Below are 22,130 nucleotides of genomic sequence, written 5' to 3'. Positions count from 1 at the left end.
GCACCTGGGTGCCTCAGTCGGTTGAGCGTCTGACTCTTTTTTTTTTTTTTTTTAATTTTTTTTTAATGTTTTATTTATTTCTAGGAGAGAGAGAGAGAGACAGCGTGAGCAGGGGAGGGTCAGAGAGAGAGGGATCACAGACTCTGAAACAGGCTCCAGGCTCTGAGCTGGCAGTCAGCACAGAGCCCGACGTGGGGCTCGAACCCACGAACCGCGAGATCATGACCTAAGCGAAAGTCGGACGCCCAACCGACTAAGCCACCCAGGCGCCCCTCGACTCTTGATTTTGGCTCGGGTCATGAGATCGAGCCCTGCATCAGGCTCTGTGCTGAGCATGGAGCCTCCTTGAGACTCTCCCTCTCTCTCTTCCTTTGTCCCTGCCCAACTTGTGCTATAAACAAACAAACAAACAAGTAATATAGGTATAGGGGTCCAGACACCTGGGTCTAAGCGGGGAGGTGGCCGGGAGCCCTAACTCCTGGACCTGACTGTCCCCTGTGTCCTGTAGCGGATAGAGAACGCCACCCAGGCTCAGCTCCCCTGCCTCCTAGTGGCTGGGTCGGGAGGAGCTGCAGACTGCCTGGCGGAGATCCTGGAAGATACTCTGGCTCCAGGAAGAGGGGGGAGCAGCCAAGGTGAAGTCCGAGATCGGATTAGACGTTTCTTCCCTAAAGGGGACCCTGAGGTCCTGCAGGCCCAGGTATGATACTGGGGGGCCCAACTCTGGATCCTGAGATGGGAGGGAGCTGGGGACCTGGGCTCCTGGGTCTTGAGAGATGAGGGTGCTGAGGACTTGGAGCCCTGGATTTCAGAGAAGAGGGGAGTGGAGACCCAGCCTCATGGATTTGAGAGGAGAGGCCTGGGGGGCCCAGACTCCCAGGTTCTGAGACTAAAGGGTGCTGGGCACCTAGACTACTAGGTCCTGGAGGGAAACGGTCTCCTGTGACTCTGTGGACAGGGCCCGGGTGGAGTTGGGCTGGGCGTGCAGAAGGCGGTGTTCTGCAGGTGGAGAGGATCATGACCTGGAAGGAGCTGCTGACAGTCTATTCATCTGAGGATGGCCCTGAGGAATTTGAGACCATTGTTTTGAGGGCCCTTGTCAAAGGTAAGCCTTGGACCCCCAAATTCTTCCCCTCTCTCAGCTCAGCTTTGGACACCTTTCCTGCCCGGGGCACTTTACCCATCCTCTGTGATCTAAGTTGGGCTCCTTTTTATCTCTTTTTTTTCATTATTCCCCTTGGCAGTGTTTCTTGGGGCTTTGCATGGTGCCGTTGGGACAGTTTTCCCAGGATATTTCATCATGTGCCAACATTGCTTTCTTTCTGTTGGATCCATGCATACCTGCATCCATCCATCTGTACGCTGATCTTTCCATCTCCCCATTATTCCATTCATCATTCTTTCTTGCATCCAGTCATCCATCCATCTTGCCTTCCACTCATCCTTCTACCACCCACATATCCATTGACCATTATATCCACTCATTATTCTTGTATTCATCCATCCATCCATCCATCCATCCTTCCATTTGTCCATCCATCCATCCATCCATTCTTCCGTCTGTCCATCCATCCATTCATCCATCCATCCATCCATCCTTCCATCCATTCTTCCGTCTGTCCATCCATCCATCCATCCATCCATCCATCCATCCATCCATCCATTCTTCCATCCATCCATCTGTCCATCAATTCTTTCATCCATCCATCCATCCATCCATCTGCCCATCCATCCATCCATCCATCCATCCATCCATCCATCCATCTGTCCATCCATCCGTCCATCTATTCACCTACTTTCCCTTTCTTCCTTTCCTACATGGCTTCAATATGTTTTAAGCACTGAGGGGTAGGGGAGTCAGAGATGAACCAGAACACTGTTTCCCACTGAGGTATTCCCAGTATTTCAGTCTAAGAATGAATGACGAAAACCAAGGTTGGGAGCAATAATGGCTACCTGGTAGAGGCTGGGGCTGAGGGTCATTTATTCACTCAACAAACATCACTTTAGGTTCCAGAGATTAAAGCAGATCCATTTCCTGCTCATAAGGAACCCAGATCCTACCAGAGTTGTTCAGACACAACCTTAAGTAAAATTTAAGATCAAAGCATAAGGGAGGAACCACTGTCAGTAAAGAGACAAAAGAGGAGGTGGTATTTAAGAGGGCCTTGAAGAGCTAGTAGAATCTGGACTTAGAAAGATGGGGAGGTGGGATAAATAAATGGTAAGGAATAGGGGGCGCCTGGGTGGCTCAGTCCGTTGAGTGTCTGACTTCTGCTCAGGTCATGATCTCGCAGTTTGTGAGTTCAAGTCCCACATCGGGCTCTTTGCTGTCTTCCCAGAGCCCGCTAAGGATTCTCTGTTCCGCTCTCTCTGCCCCTCCCTAGCTTGTGCTCTCTCAAAAATAAACATTTAAAAAAAGTGGTAAGGAGGATTCCTAGAACTCAGTGTGGATGAAGGTGGGGAGGGTAATTTTTGGCATCAGAAATTTTATAGGGGAAACACTCACATAGATAAAAACTCCTGAGAGCCATAGTGTTAATTTATAATCATTCTCAGCCCCAGGTCCCCACTCCAATTGTATCCGTCACGTTCTGTGGTGTGGCAGAAAGAGCAGTTACTATTTTTTTAAAATTTTATTTATTTATTTTTATGAGAGAGAGAGAGGACCAGAGACAGAGGGAGGCAGAGAATCCCAAGCAAGCTCTGCACTGTCAGGGCTGAGCTTGATAGTGGGCTCGACATAACAAACCCTGAGATCCTGACCTGAGCCAAAATCAAGAATCAGATGCTTAACCTAACTGACAAGAGTAGTTACTTTTGATTTTGGCATCAGATAAAGCTGAATCGGAATACCGGTTTGGCCCCTGCCTTTCTGTGTGATCTTGAGAAAGAGACTTCCCTCCTCTGAGCCTCAGTTTATCTCTCTGAAAAATTGAGATAATACCTTGCGGGAGTGTGTGAGCCTCAGGGGCAGCTCATGAACTGTCCTGGTACCCAGGGGTGGGCCAACAAACGCGAGCTCTTCTGCTTTAAAAAAATTTTTTTTAAATATTTTTTAAAATTTATTTCTGAGAGAGAGAGAGAGAGAGAGAGAGAGAGACAGCATGAGCAGGGGAGGGGCAGAGAGAGAGGGAGATACAGAATCTGAAGCAGGCTCCAGGCTTCGAGCTGGCAGTCAGCACAGAGCCCGACACGGGGCTCAATCCACGGTTTAGATTACGACCTGAGCCAAAGTCGGATGCCCAAACGACTGAGCCACCCAGGTGCCCCTAAAAAACATTTTTTTTAATGTTTATTTATTTTTGAGAGAGAGACCTAGCACAAGTGGGGGAGGGGCAGAGAGAGAGGGAGACATAGAATCGGAAGCAGGCTCCAGCTGTCTGCACTGAGCCCGACATGAGGCTCGAACTCACAAACTGTGAGATCATGACCTGAGCCAAAGTCGGACGCTTAACCGACTGAGCCACCCAGGCGCCCCTACATAGGAGCTCTTCTTAATATAATTCCATTTCTCATGGGGACTCGTTCTTAAATAGAGAATGGCAATCAGCAAGCAAATCTGATTCCCTTCGCAGAAGTTAACTCCCAGCCTCCAGGGAGAAAACAGGGCGGCTCTGTAAGAGGTGTTTTGCGGGGATAGTGCAGACTGACTGTTGGCTGGAGATGTGCAAGCGATCACCCTCTGCTGGGGAAACTGGAGATGGCTGGGCGCGCGGTGATAGCTGATGAATGGGGTTTCAGCAGGGGTGGACGGAAGAGGGAGAGGGGATGCAAGTTCCTTAACGAGTGTGCGCTGAGCCTGGGGGGAGCAGTTGGCATGCACTTTGCCCTTGATCTTCCATTCCTGCCTGCTCGGGGCAGGGTGGGGCTAGGCTGAGAGGGTCAGAAGGGAAGGGAGGTGCAAGCACAGCGAAATGGGGTGGGGGGATCTATCTCATTGACTGGGTGAACAAAGAGGGGACCCTCCTTGAGCAGGGAAGGTCGGTGCTGGGGAAAGATGCTGAGCTCCATAGGCGGCCGTGATGAGCGTCAAGGGCTGGGGTGGGGGGAGGTCCAGGTGATAACCGGGGAGATGTGATTAGGCAGAATATCAAGCGAGATATTATATATCTTTTTATTCCCCCTTCTCTGGAAACTGTGAGGAAAGTAGGGGAGATTTATTTTTAATTAAAAAATTTTAAGTGTATTTATTTATTTTGAGAGAGAGAGCTCGCGATTGAGCAGAGAAGGAGCAGAGAGGGAAGGAGAGAGAGGATCCCAAGCCGGCTTTGCGCTGTTGTCAGCGCAAAGCCCGATGCAGGGCTCAAACTCACAAACTATGAGATCATGACCTGAGTTGAAATCAAGAGTCTGGAGCTTAACCGACTGAACCACCCAGGCGTCCTAGGGGGAGATTTGTAGAAACTTAGAAAATCCCACTGTGACTTTGCTCCTGGGTTTTGAAAAGAAATGTAAAGTTGGGTGGTCCTTGACACATTATTGCCTCTCTCTGCATCTGTCTCCTTAACCGTTGGCCTTAGAGGTGATGCTGGCCCAGCTGCAAATTCCTCTCCATTTGCAACTTCTTTCCACAGTTATTTATGATCACAATGCTACAAAGTGGGTTCCATTATTTAAAATTTTTTTTAATGTTTATTTATTTTTATTTATTTATTTTTTTTTGTTTTATTTATTTCTGAGAGAGAGAGAGAGCATGAACAGGGGAGGGGCAGAGAGAGGGAGATACAGAATCTGAAATGGGCTCCAGGCTCTGAGCTGTCAGCACAGAGCCCGACATAGGGCTCAAACCCACGAACCATGAGATCATGACCTGAGTTGAAGTCAGATGCTTAACTGACTGAGCCACCCAGGCGCCCCATTAATGTTTATTTATTTTTGAGAGAGAGTGTGCACACACGCGAGAGAGAGGGAGAGAGAGATAAGGACCCATAGAATCTGAAGCAGGCTCCAAGCTCTGAGCCTTCAGCACAGAGCCCGACACAGGGCTTGAACCCACAAACTGTGAGACCATGACCTGAGCCAAAGTCAAACTCTTAACTGACTGAGCCACCCAGGTGCCCCCTCCCCCTCTTTAAATGTTTATTTTTGAGAGAGAGAGACAGAGTAAGCAGGGAAGGGGCAGAGAGAGAGGGTCTCAGAGGATCTGAAGCTGGCTGTGTGCTGACAGCAGTGAGCCAGATGCTGGGCCTGAACTCACAAACCGTGAGATCATAACCTGAGCCAAAGTCAGAGGCTTAACCAGCTGAGTCACCCAGGTGTCCCCAAAGTGGGTACCAGTATTATTCCCATTTTATAGATGAGGAAACTGAGGCTCCCAAGCTCCATTGGCTTTCCCGAGGAGACACTCAGTTGGTATCAGCAGAGCTGGGATTGGATCCCAGGTCTGCCTGCCTCCGAGCCCATTGCTAATTGGCCCTCCACTAGATTACCTCCTTTCACCATACCCATTTTTGGAACAAGAAAATGTGATGAAAGTCCCTCCTGCGTCTTGGAAACCGGTGTGGAGCAAGTAGAGAGAAAAGGAAAAACTAACCCTGTGGCACAGGGCTCTGAGGCCCGGTGGTGTCTAGACTCGCTTGACTTCTTGAAACCACGGGGTGCCTCACTTTTCAGGTTCCTGCGACCACAGCTGTTTGGAGCCATGAATGGTTAGATCAAAGTGTTGCTCGTCTTTGTTTTGTTTTGTTTTCCCCAATGGTCGCCAGGGTCTTCCGGAGCCCCTCCCATGTTGGGATTTTTTTTTTTCCCAATCCCATTTTCTGCTGATCATTTTTCTTGTCTTTCTTCACACAAATACCTTTAAGTTTCAGGAAATCAGAGTGACTCACTTTTGCCATCACATCCTGTGTTTTCCTGCACCCAGACCTTTGCTTGGGCTGCGCCCCGCTGCCTTGACGTTGCTTTCCTCATCTTAGATACATACGCCCCAGTCCTGCCTGTCTCTCAAAAGCCCTACCTCAGTGCCCACCCTCTAAGAGGCCCCCTTGGATCGCCCCGCACCTCCGGGAGTGTAGCCTCCCCTCGCCAGTCCCTCTGAGGATAGTTTTGGGGTTCCCGGACACGTTTTTCTGGAATGATCTCCTTCAGGGTAGAGGCTGTATCCACTTTCTCTATCCCGCCCAGCCCACAGCCTGGTCCACAATCTACCTCAATGAATGTTAAATGGATAAGTGATTTCCTTTCCTTCTTCTTGAGGACTCTGGCCTGCTTGCCCTTGACCTCATGCTTGCAATAGCCTGACTTCTTAAAGATCCCAGACTCTACCCAACAACATCCCCTTTAGACGGGATTTAAATGTCAGGTATCCCCCCCAGAAGCAAAACAGACGTGCATCTGAAGTTCCTACACGCCCATTTCTTGCCCCCCTCCCGCCCTCTTTCAGCCTGTGGGAGCTCTGAAGCCTCAGCTTACCTGGACGAGTTGCGTTTGGCTGTGGCTTGGAACCGCGTGGACATTGCCCAGAGTGAACTCTTCCGGGGGGACATTGAGTGGCGGGTGAGGGGGCGGGGAGGGGTGGACGGGCTGTGGGTCCTGACAAGGGGGATGCTCTCTCCCCCCTCCCTGACTTCTTCCGCATCCGGCTCGCCCTTGCATTATGGCCTGTCCAGCCTTCTCTTAATTGTCCATCTGTTCCCATCTTGGTTCCACTACCCCCACCCGTCCATCCATTCATCCACCCACCTACCCGTTCTGCGCTCGAGGCTCTGTACCCCCATGTCTTGTCCTTAACGCCTGCCCCCAGCCGGCTTTCTGTCTCTGTGCTCCTCTCTTACCCCGTCAATCCTCCCCTTGATAGTCTTTCCACCTGGAAGCCTCCCTCATGGACGCCCTCCTGAACGACCGGCCCGAGTTCGTGCGTTTGCTCATCTCCCACGGCCTTAGCGTGGGCCACTTCCTGACCTCGACGCGCCTGACCCAGCTTTACAGCGCAGCGCCCCCCAACTCGCTCATCCGCAGCCTTTTGGACCAGGCGTCCCACGGCGCAGGCACCAAAACCCCAGCATCTAAACCCTCTGCGGAGCCCCGACCCCCTGACGTGGGGCAGGTGCTGCGGATGCTGCTGGGGGAGACGTGCGCGCCGAGGTACAGCGCCGGGGGCGTCGTGGATCCCCAGCGGGGTCAAGGCGGCCAGGAGAGCGTAAGGACTCAGCCGGGCGAGGCTGCGCGGGGGAGGCGCCGAAGGACCTGGGGGCGGGGCCGGGGGAGGGTGTGCCCGAGCGGGGGCGGAGCCGAGGGCGGGGGCGGAGTCAGGGAGGGCCAGCCCTCACCACGTCTCCCTCGCCTGCAGAAGTGCCTGCTGACGGACAAGGCCCCCTCTGAACTCACGCTGGACGCCGTCCTCGGGCAGGCGCCCTGGAGCGACCTGCTCCTCTGGGCGCTGCTACTGAACAGGGCTCAGATGGCCCTGTACTTCTGGGAGATGGTGAGTGCCGACTTGATCTCTGAGTCTCCTTTCCTTTGCGTCCCTGTTCTTTATTTCTACTGGACCCCAGTGCCTGACCCCTGACGTCACCCCGGCCCCCATCCCTGGCCCATTCCTGATCTATGACTCCATCTGCTGCTTCTCCACCCGCCCCCACCCCCCAATATCACGCATTTCTCGTAACTTGTTTCCGTTAGCAATATATATTGGGCATTTTCCCTTGTTCATACATGAGACTCCATCTCATTCTTCAGAATGGTTCCCTCTAAGAGGAAGTTAAGCGGTTATCTGGTAGCTGATGGGGAGCCAGGCAAACATAGTTACAGTTGCAAATGTAGATGCATCGTAGTAGTGGCAAAGTAGAAGGGGACAAAGCGCGAGGCAAGGACACCAGCTAAGAAGGTAAATCTGGAGGCCTCCAGGCAGCCAAGATGAGGCCCTGGACTAAAACAGGTGGGATGGAGATGTTGGGACACGTTTGAGAAGTTGGAGAAGTTAAAAAGAAAAAAAAAAGTCATAGGGTTTGAATACAATCTAAGATTGAGCCTATTTTTATACCACGGAAATATCTTAACAGGACTTCTTCAGCCTTGGGGTTGTTTTCAGCCCATCTGGTCATGGGTTAGAATTAAAATTTTTAAAAAAATATTTATTTTTGAGACAGAGACAGAGCACAAGTGGGGGCTGGGCGGAGAGAGAGGGAGACACAGAATCCGAAGCAGGCTCCAGGCTAATAAGCAGTCAGCACAGAGCCCGACGCGGGGCTCACTCACAAACCGCAAGATCATGGCCTGAGCTGAAGTCAGACACTTAACCGACTGAGCCACCCAGTGGCCCCTCGATTTTGTTTTTCATTTAAATAAAAGTCATAAAATTCACCGTTGGGATAAATAAAATGGTACAATTCAGTAGTCTTTAGTATGCTCACAGAAACCTCTAGATCCAGGACATTTTCCTCATCCCAAAAGGAAACCCCGGGACGCCTGGGTGGCTCAGTCCGGTAAGCCTCCGACTTCAGCTCAGGTCTTGATCTCATGGTTTGTGGGTTCGAGTCCCGCAGCGCACTCTGTGCTGACAGCTAGCTCAGAACCTGGAGCCTGTCTTTGGATTCTGTATCTCCCTCTCTCTCTGCCCCTCCCCTGCTCTCGCTCTCTCTCTTAAAAAATAAATAAAATTACATTAAAAAAAAAAAAGGAAACCCTATACCCATTTAGTACTCACTTCCCATTCTTTCCTCCACCAGCCCTTGGCAGTGACTCATTTGCTCTGGGTCTCTATGAACTTGCCCATTCTGGACACTTTAGAGAAATGGACTCATCTCAGATGTGGCTTTTTACATTTGACTTCCTGTGCTTCGTATAGTGTTTTTGAGTGCATATCTGTACTTCATTCCATTTTGCAACTGAGTAATATTCCATTGCATGGATACGCCACATTTTGTTTATCCATTTATCTCTTTTTTTAAAAAAATTTTTAAATGTTTTATTTATCTCTGAGAGAGAGAGAGAGAGAGAGAGAGAGAGAGACAGGCAGCATGAGCAGGGGAGGGTCAGAGAGAGAGGGAGACACAGAATCCGAAGCAGGCTCCAGGCTCTGAGCTAGCTGTCAGCACAGAGCCCGACTTGGGCTCGAACCCACGAACCGCGAGATCATGACCTGAGTGGAAGTTGGATGCTTAACCAACTGAGGCACCCAGGGGCCCCTGTCCATTCATCTCTTGATGGTCAGATGGGTTGTTTTGACTTTTTTTGGCTATTGTGAATAATAGAGCTATGAACACTGGTGTAGAAATATCTGTTTGAGTCTCTGCTTTCACTTGTTTTGAGTACATACTGAGGACTGCAATTGCTGGTCAGGTAGTAATTCTAGGTTCAATTTTTTGAAGAGCCGCCATACTATTTGCCATAGTGGCTGCACCATTTTACATTCCATTTTGTTCCAATTTCTCTACATCTCCACTAACGCTTGTTATTTTCTGTGTTTTGTTTGTTTTTTATAATTACCATCCGATTGTAGTTTTGATTTGTGTTTCCTTAATGATTTGTGACATTGAGCATCTTTTCATGGGTTTATTGACCATCTGTCTATCCTTGGAGAAATGTCTATTCAAGTCCTTTGTCCATTTTATAACTCGGTTTATTTGTCTTTTGTTATTGTTGTTACTGTTGTTGAATTGTACGAGTTCTTTATATGCTCTGGATATCAATCCCTTATCAGGCATATGAATTGCAGATATTTTCTTGCTGGCTGTGGGTTGCCTTTTCATTCTGTTGATAGCTTCCTTTGATTCACAAAAGTTTTAAATTTTGATTAAGTCCAATTTGTCTTTTTTCTTTGTTTGTGCTTTTGGTGTCATATCTAAGTGACCGTCACCAAATCCGAGGTCATGAAGGTTTATCCCTGTGTTATCTTCTGAGGGTTTTATGGCTTTGTAATTATATGTGCTGTAACTATTTAATCCTACATGTTAGTCTTATTGAGATTCCTTGTGTGCAATGAGTCACTTCTTCGCTGATTTTAAAAAGAGTGTCTGGTTTTGGCTTTTGACAATTTGATTATAAATGTTTTTCAATGGGAATCTCTTTGAATTTATCCTACGTAGAGTTCCTTGCTCTTGTATGTACAGATTCATGTCTTTCATCCGACTTTGGGGAGTTTTACTCCATTATATCTTGAAATATTCTTTCTAGCCATTTCTCACTGTCCTCTCCCTTTGGGGCTCCTGTTATGCATATATTGGTATGGTCGATGGTGTCCCACAGGTCTTTTAGGTTCTGTTTATGTTTCTTTTATTCTTGTTTCTTTCTGCACCCGAAACTGGATCATTTCAATTGATCTGTCTTCAAGTTCATGCATTCTTTCTTCTGCTTCCTCAGAGCTCCTGTTGAGCCCTTCTAGTGAAATTTTTCATTTCAGGTATTGTACTTTCTAGCTCCAGAATTTCTACTTCCTTCTTCCTCCTCCTCCTCCTCCTCCTCCTCCCCCCCCTCCTCCTCCTCCTCCTTCTTCTTTTTTTTTTTTTTTTGTAATTTCTGTCTTTTCATTCCTATTCTCTGTTTGGTAAGACATCCTTCTTCAGCCTTTCTTGAGTTTTTGTCCATTGCCTTTAGCTCTTTGAGCACAGTTAAGGCAATTAATTTAAAGCCTTTGTCTAGTAAGTCTGGTGTCTTAGCTTCTGTAGGGAGAGTTTCTATTGCTTTCTTTTTTCCTGAGAATGTGCCATACTTCCTTGTTTCTTTGCCTGCCTCATAGTTTTGTTTTGTTTTTAACTGGAGATTTTGAATAATACTATTGTGGCCTCTCTGGAAATCAGCTTATCGCCTTCCTCCCAGATGTGTTACTGTTTGTTGTGTTGTTGTTGGTGGTGGTGTTTTAGTGATTTTTTTAAGCTCTTTTTGTAAAGTCTTTATTCCTTGGCCCCTGAAGTCCCTGTTCTGTTAGGTTAGTGGCCAGCTAGTGCCTTGACTGAGAATTCCTTAAATGCCCAGGCTGCGGGGGTGTGGGGTGGGAGGGGGGTTAGGGGTGAGGGCATGGGGCCAAACACTCATGCTTTGAAGATTGGCTCTGTATTGAGCTTTTTCTTTAAAAAAATTTTTTTAAATGTTTATTTTTGAGAGAGAAAGAGAGACAGAGAGTAGGGGAGGGGCAGAGATAGAGGGAGTGATTCCCAAACAGGCTCCACGCCATCAGCGCAGAGTCCGAAGTGGGACTCGAACTCAGAAACCCTGAGATCATGACCTGAGCCTAAACCAAGAATCAGATGCTCAACTGACTGAGCCCCCCAGCTGTCTTTCAACACTCGTAGGCCATTTACAATTTTGCCTTAGCTTTCACTTCCTGCTTTTGTTGAGACAAAAGGTCAGCAAGAGGTGAAAACGAGGGTTTTCTCTAATCTCTCCTGAGCCTGCACCCAGTCTTGGTCATGCATGTAACCTTCTAGATTACCTGATACTTGTAGGAACTTCTCAAACCCCTTATTCCTTTAAAAAAATTTTTTTTTAACATTTTTATTTATTTCTGAGAGAGAGACAGCATGAGCAGGGGAGGGTCAGAGAGAGAGAAACACAGAATCTGAAACAGGCTCCAGGTTCTGAGCTAGCTGTCAGCACAGAGCCCGATGCGGGACACAGGGCTCGAACCCACGAACCGTGAGATCATGACCTGAGCTGAAGTCGGCTGTCCAACTGACTGAGCCACCCAGGCGCCCACCCCACCCCCATTCCTTTCAAGTATCTCCTTCCCCAGCCGCTTCCCTCCCCAGTAGATCTTTTATTTGCCTGGACTGTTATTCTTTGTCTCGGGGAGCTGACGCTAATTTATTTGTCTTTAAATGCTTTCAGACACCACTTGGGTGTCTGGTTGGGAGACAAAGGCGGGTCCTTGAGCTGTTCCCTCAGACAGCCACCAGCTAAATCCACACACACACATCCACAGTTATTTAAGGTTAAGATCTGACTCGCTCCCTCTGTTACCAAAAGCTCGCACCAGGAATGTGGCCTGTTGCCTTCCTGGCTGCCCTTGAGCTGGGGGAGTTGACAGTGGTTGTTACAATGTCACAGCGCTCTTTCACTGAAACTTGGTGTTTTCTTTCTTCATTGAACTTTCTCCTATTTGCTGTCAGTTTTATATTTGGTTCCGGAACTCTGAGAAAGTTCATTAGAGACAGAGTTTTGAAATTCCCTACTCTACCATTTTCGGGACGTCTCCCATGGCTTCTTGACCTGTTTATAACCTCTGAGGTCATTGTAACTCTAGCCCAGCACCAGTCCCTGAACTATCTGATTTTTTTTTCTTAAGTGTATTTATTTTGAGAGAGAGAGAGAGAACCAGAGAACCAGCAGAGAGAAAGAGGGAGAGAGAGAATCCCAAGCAGGCTCTGTGCTGTCAGCACAGAGCCCGATGCAGGGCTTGATCTCACCAAGTGTGAGATCATGACCTGAGCCTAAATCAAAAGTCAGATGCTTAACCGACTGACCCACCCATGCGCCCTTGAACTTCCTGACTTTTGACATTTTCACCTGATGATGACGTTTACACCTGCTTCATCCTTGGCCTCTAATGGCCCTGGTTAATTTCTCACTTCTGGCTCTGTCCTTTCCCTTGATCACAGGCTTCCCCTCTACCACCTTCTGTGAACCTCACTCTAAATTTGGACCCTTTGTGGGGCGCCTGGGTGGCTCAGTCGGTTAAGCATCTGACTTCGGCTCAGGTCATGATCTCATGGTTTGTGGGTTCAAGCCCCACGTCGGGCTCTGTGCTGACAGCTCAGAGCCTGGAGCCTGCTTCAGATCCTGCGTCTCCCTCTCTCTCTGCCCCTCCCCTGCTCATGCTCCCTTTCTCTCAAAAATAATAAAGAAAACATTAAAAAAATTAACTCTGACCCTATCCATGACCCCCCTCTCTTTCGCTCCAGAGCTCCAATGCCGTGGCCTCGGCTCTTGGGGCCTGTTTGCTGCTCCGAGTGCTGGCACGCCTGGAGTCTGAGGCGGAGGAGGCAGCGCGGAGGAAGGACCTAGCGGCCAAGTTTGAGGGTCTGGGTGTTGGTGCGTAAGGCAGGCGTGCGTGGGGGTGGGTGCAGGGAGCTGCCGGGATGGGGGCGATGCATCTCCCTAGCCCACCTGCCACGACCCTGCACCTTCCCCTTCGGTCCCCCAGTCCTTCCCTGCACTTTACCTCCTCTCCCCTTCTCTTCCCTCACGGGAGTCTTCCGCCCCCAGACCTTTTTGGGGAGTGCTATCGCAGCAGCGAGAAACGGGCTGCCCGCCTACTACTCCGTCGCTGCCCACTCTGGGGGGATGCCACGTGCCTGCAGCTGGCCATGCAGGCTGACGCCCGTGCCTTCTTTGCGCAGGATGGGGTCCAGGTGAGCATCTGCGGTGCCCTCGTCCCAAACGGGTCCCGCCCGGACTTTGGGTCATGCGGAGGATAAGCCCCCGCCGTTGTGGGCAGTGAATGGACTTGACCGGCCTCCCTCTGGGAGACCGCCCATCCTCCCGGAAGTTCTCAGGCCTCTCCCTGAAGAGCTGCTCTTCCCTTAAGAAGCCCCACCCCTGCCACGGGAAAGCCAGCCTTCCCACAGCAAAGCCCACCCTCCTGAAAAGTTCTCTTCCGGATAGGGAGATTCCGGGTGACTAGGAAGTCCTGGGTGGTACACAGGAAGTCCCTCCCCCTCCCACAGGAAGTCACACTCTTCCCAAAGGAAACCCTGCCTCACTCACGGGAAGTCCTTCCCCCTTCCTGTAAGAGGTCCTCAGTTCCCCGTCTCAACAATTAGAATGACGTCGCTGGACAGTTACCTAGTGTTTCGGACATAGATAAACTCTGGCTTAGGGATCCCGCTCTTCCCACAGGAAGTCCGCTCCCTCGGGAAGCCCTGCTTGGCTCACGGTCTCTCCCATTCTGCCCACCCTGACATTTAAAAAAAAATTTTTTTAACACTTATTTATTTTTGAGAGAGAGAGAGAGTGCAAGCAGGGGAGGAGCACAGAGAGGGAGACACAGAATCCAAAGCTGACTCCAGGCTCTTGAGCTGGCTGTCAGCACAGAGCCCGATGCGTGGCTTGAACCCACGAACCCTGAGATCATGACCTAAGCCGAAGTCGGACACTTAACCGTGGTACCCCCCCACCCTGACATTTTAAAGCTTTCTCAATATCCTTCATCTAAATCTGAACAGGGGTGGGGCACCTGGCTGCCTCAGTGACTCTTGCTCTCAGGGTGGTAAGTTCAAGCCCCACGGTTGGGTATAAAGCTTACTTAAAAAATCTGACAGGGGATCAGAGAGTCCACCCTCAGTACCAGAAGCCTGCTTACCCCAACCGGAAGTCCTGTCCTCCCCTGGTAGAATAATTTGGCATTTCAAGTAGTTACCCAGAGTCCTTTGCTTTGAATAGGGGTCAAACTCATGAGTTCCAGCTTGGGCCTCTTCCTTAACCTCCCTGTGCCCCATGTGTGAAAAGGGAGAAAATACTAGTAGCTGTTCACCTGGGGGTGTGGTGAGGGTTCAGTGATCTCATCTATGTAAAATGCTTACCCTGGTATCTAGTGTATTGTGTTAAATAGGTGTTGGCTGAGTCACTCTACCCCCTAAGACCTGGGACAGCTAATGTTCACCTTTGGCCCCTGTCGCCCCCCCCCCCCCAATAGTTAGGTCACCGTATTGAGCGCCTGCTCTGTGTGCTGTAGCTGTAGCCCATTTCTTCCCCCGGGTCGTTGGCAAGGGGCTGTGGGAAGACTCAGGCTCCTAACCCTCCTCACACCCCCACAGTCTCTGCTGACACAGAAGTGGTGGGGGGAGATGGACAGCACCACTCCCATCTGGGCCCTGGTTCTCGCCTTCTTTTGCCCCCCACTCATCTACACCAACCTCATCACCTTCAGGTCAGTCCCCTGGGGGTTAGACTGGCAGGTGGGGGTGTGCTCAGTTCCTCTTTCCTGCTCACATCTGGCTGCCTTCCTCCTTGGCCTGTCCAGGGCTTCCCCCTCCCTGTTTGCTCTCTTTCCCTCCCCAAGACTGGGGGTGTGTCTGGGAGGCGAGCTTCTGGGGGGTCCTCTGCAGCGTCTCTGGGGAGGCTTCCTCTGCCCCCTGGCTGTGGCTCTGGGCGAAGGTCCCTATGGGGTGACTCTAGGAAGGCGACTCGCTGTCTCCCTGCCAGTGTCTCTGGGTGAAGAAGTTTGGGTCTGTCTCTGGAGAATTCCTCCTCCACTCGCCCCATCTGGTCTCTCACTCCTCCTTCTCCTCGACGCCAGGAGGTCAGAGGAGGAGTCCATCCCGAAGGACATGGCATTTGACATGGATTGCGGCGTGAACGGGGAAGGCCCTGCTGGGTGAGTGAAGCCCCAGCTCCGTGTGAGTTGGGGCCCCCTGGGCAGCCCCAGGCAACGGGGAGCAAAGCCGGAGGGCAGAGGCGAAGCTCCTGGGGGTCTTGGCTTCTTGAAGGCATCGAAGGTCCCCAGTGCCAAGCTTGGCCTGCGTCAGGGTCTGGTCCTGCCGCCAAGGAGGTGGCTTCATGCTACACATACTTCCATCTCCATGTAGCAAGTGGAATCAGGTGGATTTGGTTCATTTAGGGATTCTTCATCTTTTTTTTTTTCTTCTGACCCCAGGGCCTTGGCTCTTGAGCTCTGGGCTATGGTACCCGGGCCTAAGCAAATGGTCCACCAACTTCTGATAATGCCACAGAGTGGAGATGCTCAGGGACTTGGCTGTATGTCAAGCAGACCTGGGTTCAAATCTTGACTTTGACTTTGGAAGTGACTTCACCCCAAGCCCTGGTTTTCTTTTCTGTTAAATGAAGGTGGATTGAAGGTTGTACCTTTGTCAGCTTGGGTTGGGCAGTGCGGTTAGGAAAAAATCCTAGGGGCGCCAGGGTGGGGGTGAGGGGCTCGGTTGGTTAAGCGGCTGACTCTTGATTTCGTCTCAGGTCATGATCTCATGGTTTATGAGATCAAGTCCCATATCTGGCTCTGTGCTGACAGTGTGGAGCCTGCTTAGAATTCTCTCTCTCTCTGCCCCTCCCCTGCTGGTCCTCTGTCTCTCTCTCTCTCCTTCAAAAATAAATAAACATTAAAAAAAGAGAAGAATGCGGCGTGCTGCATTGCCTGGTGGAGCAGCTGGGGTCCTCACAGAGATAATGTATCAAACACATCATAGTGTCCAGCACATAGTAAGTGCTCAGTTAACAGAGATCATTTTTGCTACTGCTGTTATTAATCCATTTATCACTTATTTTGTTGAACGATGTGTACAGGCATAAGAGTCTAAACCTCTGGTAATAGAGAAATGGAGGAAGAGGCCTGCATTTATATTCATCTTTGTACCCTCTGTCTCCACTTAAAAAATATTTTTTAATGTTTATTTATTTTTAAGAGAGAGAGAGAGAGACAGAGCATGAGTGGGAGCAGAGAGAGAGAGAGGGAGACACAGAATCTGAAGCAGGCTCCAGGCTGTCAGCTGCCAGCACAGAGCCTGACATGGGGCTTGAACCCATGAACCGTGAGATCATGACCTGAGATCATGACCTGAGCCGAAGTTTGATGCTTAACCGATTGAGCCACCCAGGCGCCCCCTCCTCCTGCTTCCTTGAGACCAGCTTTTGCTGAGACAAAATTTGCATTCGGTTCACCCACCGAAGGTGTGACATTTCTGTGGTTTTTAGTATCTTCACAGAATTGTACAGTTGTCACTGCAGTGAATCTGAAGACATTGTTGTCACAAGAACCCCTATACCGTTACCAGTCACTCCCCATGCGTCCCTCCCCCCCAGCCCTGGGCGGCCAATGATTGGCTTTCTGCATCTCTGAATCTCCCTGTTCCTAATGTTGTGTATAAATGGGCTCATATGCTATATGGTCTTTTGTGATCGGCTTCATTAACTTCGCATCACGTTTTCAAGATTTCTCCACGTTGTGGCATGTGTCAGTGCTCCATTCCTTTTTATCGCTAAAGAATATTCTGTTGTATTGCTAGACCACATTTATTTATCTGTGGCTAAGCAGACGGACCTTCGAGTTATTTCCACTCTGAGGCTATTATCTCTATGCTTGGTTTACATATATGTATGTGTGTGTGTATATATATGTGTGTGTGTGTGTATATATATGTGTGTATATATATGTGTGTGTGTGTGTATATATATATATATATATAGTTTTTTAAATGTTTATTTTTGAGAGAGAGACAGCATGACTGGGGGAGGGCCAGAGAGAGAGGGAGACACAGAACATGAAGTAGGCCCCAGGCTCTGAGCTGTCAGCACAGGCTCGAACCCACAAACTGCGAGATCATGACCTGAGCCGAAGTCAGAGGCTCGCTGTACCACCCAGGCGCCCCTCTGCTTGGTTTTTAAAAAGAAGACGCCTCTCCAAGCCAATTTAATTTTCCTGTTAGCTTTTTGAGTTTATTATTAATTGGTATTATTCATTTTGGCTTTTTAAAAAATAAAGTTTATTCATTTCTTTTGAGAGAGAGGGAGGGAGAGAATCCCACGCAGGCTCCAAGCTGTCAGCACAGAACCCAGCGATGGGCTGGAACTCACAAACCATGAGATCATGACCTGAGCTGAAAGCTTCACTGACTGAGCCCCCCTGGCGCCCCTATTTTGGCATTTTTGAGATGAGGTTGGAATTAAGAGTCAGGCTGAAATTGGGACTTGGACGAGAAGGGTCAGAGATAGGAGTGGACCAAGAAGGTCAGAATCCGGCTGTATGGTCCGAGGTCGGATCTGGGGAACACTGGACAGTCTGACATCAGAATTTGTGGGTCAGGAGTTAATGTTCAGGGACAGCGCTGTCAACCCTGGGGCCCTGAGATCACGAAAGTGCGGGGGGGGGTCAGAGGTCAGGTAGATGGTCCAACGTCAGGTATAGTAGTCAGAGGTTGTGAAGGTGAAGGAAGAGGGACTTGGAATCAGCAGTCAGACACGGGTCAGAGGTAGAAAGTCAGCAGTCTTGATGGTAGATTTCAGAGGTCAGGGGTTAGAGGTCAGGGGTCAAAAGCCAAGGGGATGGCAGACAGCCGACTTGGTTTCAGGTCCCGCAGGCTTAGACGTCAGGTGGGAAAGGTGAGAGGTCTTGAGGCTGGGGAAGGGGGGTTCAGAGGTCAGGCTGAACCCTCTTCCCTTCCCCCCCCTCCCCCCCCACCCCCGCCGCAGGCTCGCAGAGCCCCCAGAGCAGACCCCCGTGGGGACGCTGAGGCAGCCCAGACGCAGGGGCTGCTGCGGGCGCTGCCCCCCACGCCTGCGCCGCTGGCTCCAGTTCTGGGGGGCGCCGGTGACCGCCTTCCTGGGCAACGTGGTCAGTTACCTCCTCTTCCTGCTGCTCTTCGCCCACGTGCTGCTCATCGACTTCCGGCCCGAGCCGCCCGGCGCCGCGGAGCTGCTGCTCTACTTTTGGGCCTTCACCCTGCTCTGCGAGGAGTTCCGCCAGGGCCTGGGCGGCGGCTGGGGCAGCCTGGCCACCGGGGGGCCCGGCCCGGGGCACCGCCGCGCCCCGCTGCGCCACCGGCTGCACCTCTACCTCGCCGACGCCTGGAATCAGTGCGACCTCGTGGCCCTCACCTGCTTCCTCCTGGGCGTGGGCTGCCGGTGAGTGTCCCCGTGATTGTCCCCGTGACCGTGTGACGCGCGCCGCGCCGGGGCCAACCCGCTTTCTCTCGGAAAGCAAGCAAGATTCCCTTCCCCCTGCAAGGCACCGAGTAACCGCGGGCCGCCAGCCGTTTGCGCGTGCGGGGGTGGGGGCGGAACCGCACGGTGGCTGCCCCCGTTCTAGATCTGCAGGCGCCGTTCTAGATCTGCAGGCGGCCGGGCCTTTTTCTAGTCCCCCAACCTGGCCCGCAGCTGCGGCATGAGCTGGGCGGAACGGAGCCTCCGCCCCAGACACCTGGGGGGCGCCAGCGCCACCCTCACCTTATCCCCTCCTCTGTCTTCCTGTACCCCCCCCCAGCCTCTCTCTATAGGCTCTCCCTCCCGCCCCCTCGCCCCAGCCTCATGGACTCCCCTCTTCCCCCCAGTCCATCCCCAATGGGCGCACAAGGGTCTTCTACTCCCAGAGCTGACCTGTGGCTGCCCAGCATCCCTGCGCTTGGTACTGAGGGCCCTGGACCATCTGGGCGCCCCCATCTCTGTTGGCCTGTGCCCTTATTTCTTTTTCTTTTTTTAAATTTTAATGTTTATTTTTCTTTGAGAGAGAGAATGACAGAGCCAACTGGGGGAGGGGCAGGAGAGAGGGAGACCCAGAATCTGAAGCAGGCTGCAGGCTCCGAGCTGTCAGCACAGAGCCCCATATGAGACCGACTTGGGGCTCGAACTCACAAACTGTGAGATCACGACGTGAGCCAAAGCCTGACGCTTAACCGACGGAAGCCCCCAGGCGCCCGGGTGCCGCCTTTTCTTTAATCTTTTCTTCATCCGGGCTGCGGCCCCTCCAAGCAGCTAACAGTTCCCTCCTCACCGGGAAGGGGGGCTTTGACCTTGATCCTAAATATTTTTAATCTGTGCAGTTACAAAATTGGAATCAGAATTTGACTAGGACAGAAGAGTTCTTATCAAGGAAGTGTTTTCCGGTTTCTTCAAACTTCCTGTCAGTTTTATATGTAGTGCAGCTAAACTAATTTATTTTTCTTCCTTCCTTCCTTCCTTCCTTCCTTCCTTCCTTCCTTCCTTCCTTCCTTCCTTCCTTCCTTCTTTCTTTCTTTCTCTCTCTCTCTCTCTCTCCCCCTCCCTCCCTCCCTCCCTCCCTCCCTCTCTTCCTTTCGTTTATGTATTTTTGAGATAGAGAGTGCACACAAGCAGGGGAGGGGCAGAGAGAGAGACAGACAGACAGACAGACAGAGACACAGAATCTGAAACAGGCTCCAGGCTCTCAGCTGTCAGCACAGAGCCAGAGGTGGGGCTTGAACTCTGGAATGGTGAGATCAGGACTTGAGCTGAAGTCCGATGCTTAACCAATTGAGCCACCCAGGCGCCCCATAATTTGTTATTTTCATTTTCAGTTTCTGAAATTACTTCAACTTCGTGAATTATTATTTGGGTCAAGTTGTACCACAAATATTGGGCTCATCACTTATGTTATTGTCTGTTTCGAATTTTGCCCAAATCTCGGTTCTGTGTTTGTGAATTTTACTTTGTGGTTTTGATTTCATTCATTTCCAGTTTTCCTGGGTCAACTTTTATAGATTCACACTTATTTTTAAGTTTTTTATTTTTATTAAAAAAGATTCACACTTATTTTTAAGTTTTTTATTTTTATTAAAAATTTTTTTTTTAATTTTTTTTATGTTTTATTTATTTCTAGGAGAGAGAGACAGCGTGAGCAGGGGAGGGTCAGAGAGAGAGGGAGTCACAGACCGAAAGAGGCTCCAGGCTCTGAGCTGGCAGTCAGCACAGAGCCCGACGCGGGGCTCGAACCCACGAACCGCGAGATCATGACCTAAGCGAAAGTCGGACGCTTAACCGACTAAGCCACCCAGGCGCCCCTAAAAAAATTTTTTAACGTTTATTTTTGAGACAGAGAGTAGGGGAGGGGCAGAGAGAGAGGGAGACACAGAATCCGAAGCAGGCTGCAGGCTCCCAGATGTCAGCACAGAGCCCGACGTGGAGCTCGAACCCACAAATCATGAGATCATGACCTGAGCCGAAGTGGGAGGCTCAACCGACTGAGTCACCCAGGTGCCCTTATTTTTGTTTTTTAAATTAAAAAGTTTTGTTTTGGGGGGGGCATTTGCAAGAGTAGGGGGAGGGGCAGAGAGAGAGAATCTTAGGCTCCACGCTTAGTACAGAGCCTGACTGGGGGCTTGATCCCATTACCCCCATGAGTCCGAGCTCTGCATCGGGCTCTCTGTTGGCAGTGCAGAGCCCACTTCCGATCTTCTGCCCTCCTTTCTCTCTGCCCCTCCCCTGCCTCAAAAATATATAAACATTAAAAGAAAAAGAAATAGTCAGGAATTCACCTCAAATGTTATTATCACCAAGACTGGACTGTGCAATGTTAGCTCATATCACCCGTGGTTTCCAGAACATACCATGTGGTGCCCAGGGAAAAGGCAAGGGCATGTTACCACATCCTTGGGGACAAATTGTGTTGTCTTTGGGCCTTGGCACATGCTGTTCCTCCTCCTTGAAATGCTTTTCCCTCTCCTGGGCCAAGCCAATGCCTCCACTTCCTTTAGGCCTTGGCTTTGCTGCCTCTGTCTCTGCAAGTCTTCCTTTATCCTCGCCAGACCTCGGGCCCCTCCTTTGTGCCTCCTTCGTGTCCTGAGGTCACCCCATGTGGTGCTCTCAGCATGGCTTGTGCGTCTCTGTCCTCACACACATTATCAATGCGACACCACCTCCCAGCAACATAGAATGTCTTTGCAATACAGTCTCTTATCAAAGAAATGCAGAAAGGTGTCCTCAGTGAACAGGATTAAACACAAGAAGGGCGTGGACAGACGGACAGACGCTGTCCCCATTCCTGTCTTTCCAAAAGTCCTCACTCTTCTATCTGTGGCCTCCAGCAAGAGTTCGCTGCACATTCTGCCTGCTCTTTCTTTTGTTTTAATGTCCACTTATTCATTCTTGAGAGACAGACAGACAGACAGAATCCCAAGCAGACTCCAAGCTATCAGTGCAGAACTCAAACTCATGAGCCGTGAGATCACGACCTGATCCAAAATCAAGAGTCGGAAGCTAAACCAGCGGAGCCCCCCAGGCGCCCCGCACTCTGCCTGACTTTTTCCTGTGCTGTTACCTGGATAGATACACATCCTTTTATACATAGATCACCTTACATTTTAGGTATTTTTCTCCAGCTTTTTTTTTTTCCTCTTCAATATGGCCACCCATCCTTTCTGTGATCGCGTTGGCGGCTGCACCTCGGTCTTTCAACACGTGGCATCAGGTTCCAGAAAAAGGGGGTTCAGCCATCGCTGGCTGCAGATGAGATAAGACGGACTTCTCTTGGCCCAGAATGTACTGAACGAATGAGGTCTTTTCATAAGGCAGGGAGGCCAAATTCCTAATCTGGAAGAGGTAGAAATCTGGCCAGAAGTCTCACCACAAAGTCTCTTTCATTTTCTACTCAAGATAATAGGAGGTTTTAATCAGATATTAACTGATGAGAACTCTTTTCTTTCTTTCTTTCTTTCTTTCTTTCTTTCTTTCTTTCTTTCTTTCTTTCTTTCTTTCTTTCTTTCTTTCCTTCCTTCCTTCCTTCCTTCCTTCCT

At 50.3% G+C, this 22,130-nt stretch overlaps 1 protein-coding gene across 3 annotated transcripts in view; it reads left to right on the top strand.

Moving 5' to 3' along the window:
• Positions 1–22,130, top strand: part of TRPM4 (transient receptor potential cation channel subfamily M member 4) — a 43,400-nt gene that overhangs the window by 7,402 nt on the left and 13,868 nt on the right. For 2 of the 3 annotated variants that reach the window (XR_005531086.1, XM_039248245.1), the window contains exons 8-17: positions 509–700; positions 1,006–1,105; positions 6,386–6,498; positions 6,800–7,141; positions 7,292–7,426; positions 12,840–12,969; positions 13,144–13,289; positions 14,694–14,806; positions 15,176–15,253; positions 18,079–18,510. Coding sequence is in view for 2 of the 3 variants with exons in the window: in XM_039248245.1 (XP_039104176.1) it covers positions 509–700; positions 1,006–1,105; positions 6,386–6,498; positions 6,800–7,141; positions 7,292–7,426; positions 12,840–12,969; positions 13,144–13,289; positions 14,694–14,806; positions 15,176–15,253; positions 18,079–18,510 (1,781 nt within the window). In the remaining variant the exon portion in view is untranslated. Of the gene's footprint in view, positions 1–508; positions 701–1,005; positions 1,106–6,385; positions 6,499–6,799; positions 7,142–7,291; positions 7,427–12,839; positions 12,970–13,143; positions 13,290–14,693; positions 14,807–15,175; positions 15,254–18,078; positions 18,511–22,130 lie in introns of those variants that run through there. The other variant, XM_039248256.1, reaches the window with a different exon arrangement.

This window comes from Hyaena hyaena, unplaced genomic scaffold (genome assembly GCF_003009895.1).
Source record: "Hyaena hyaena isolate Hyena2069 unplaced genomic scaffold, ASM300989v1 scaffold_9, whole genome shotgun sequence".
Lineage (NCBI taxonomy): Eukaryota > Metazoa > Chordata > Mammalia > Carnivora > Hyaenidae > Hyaena > Hyaena hyaena.
This window is presented reverse-complemented; position numbering and strand designations above follow the sequence as displayed.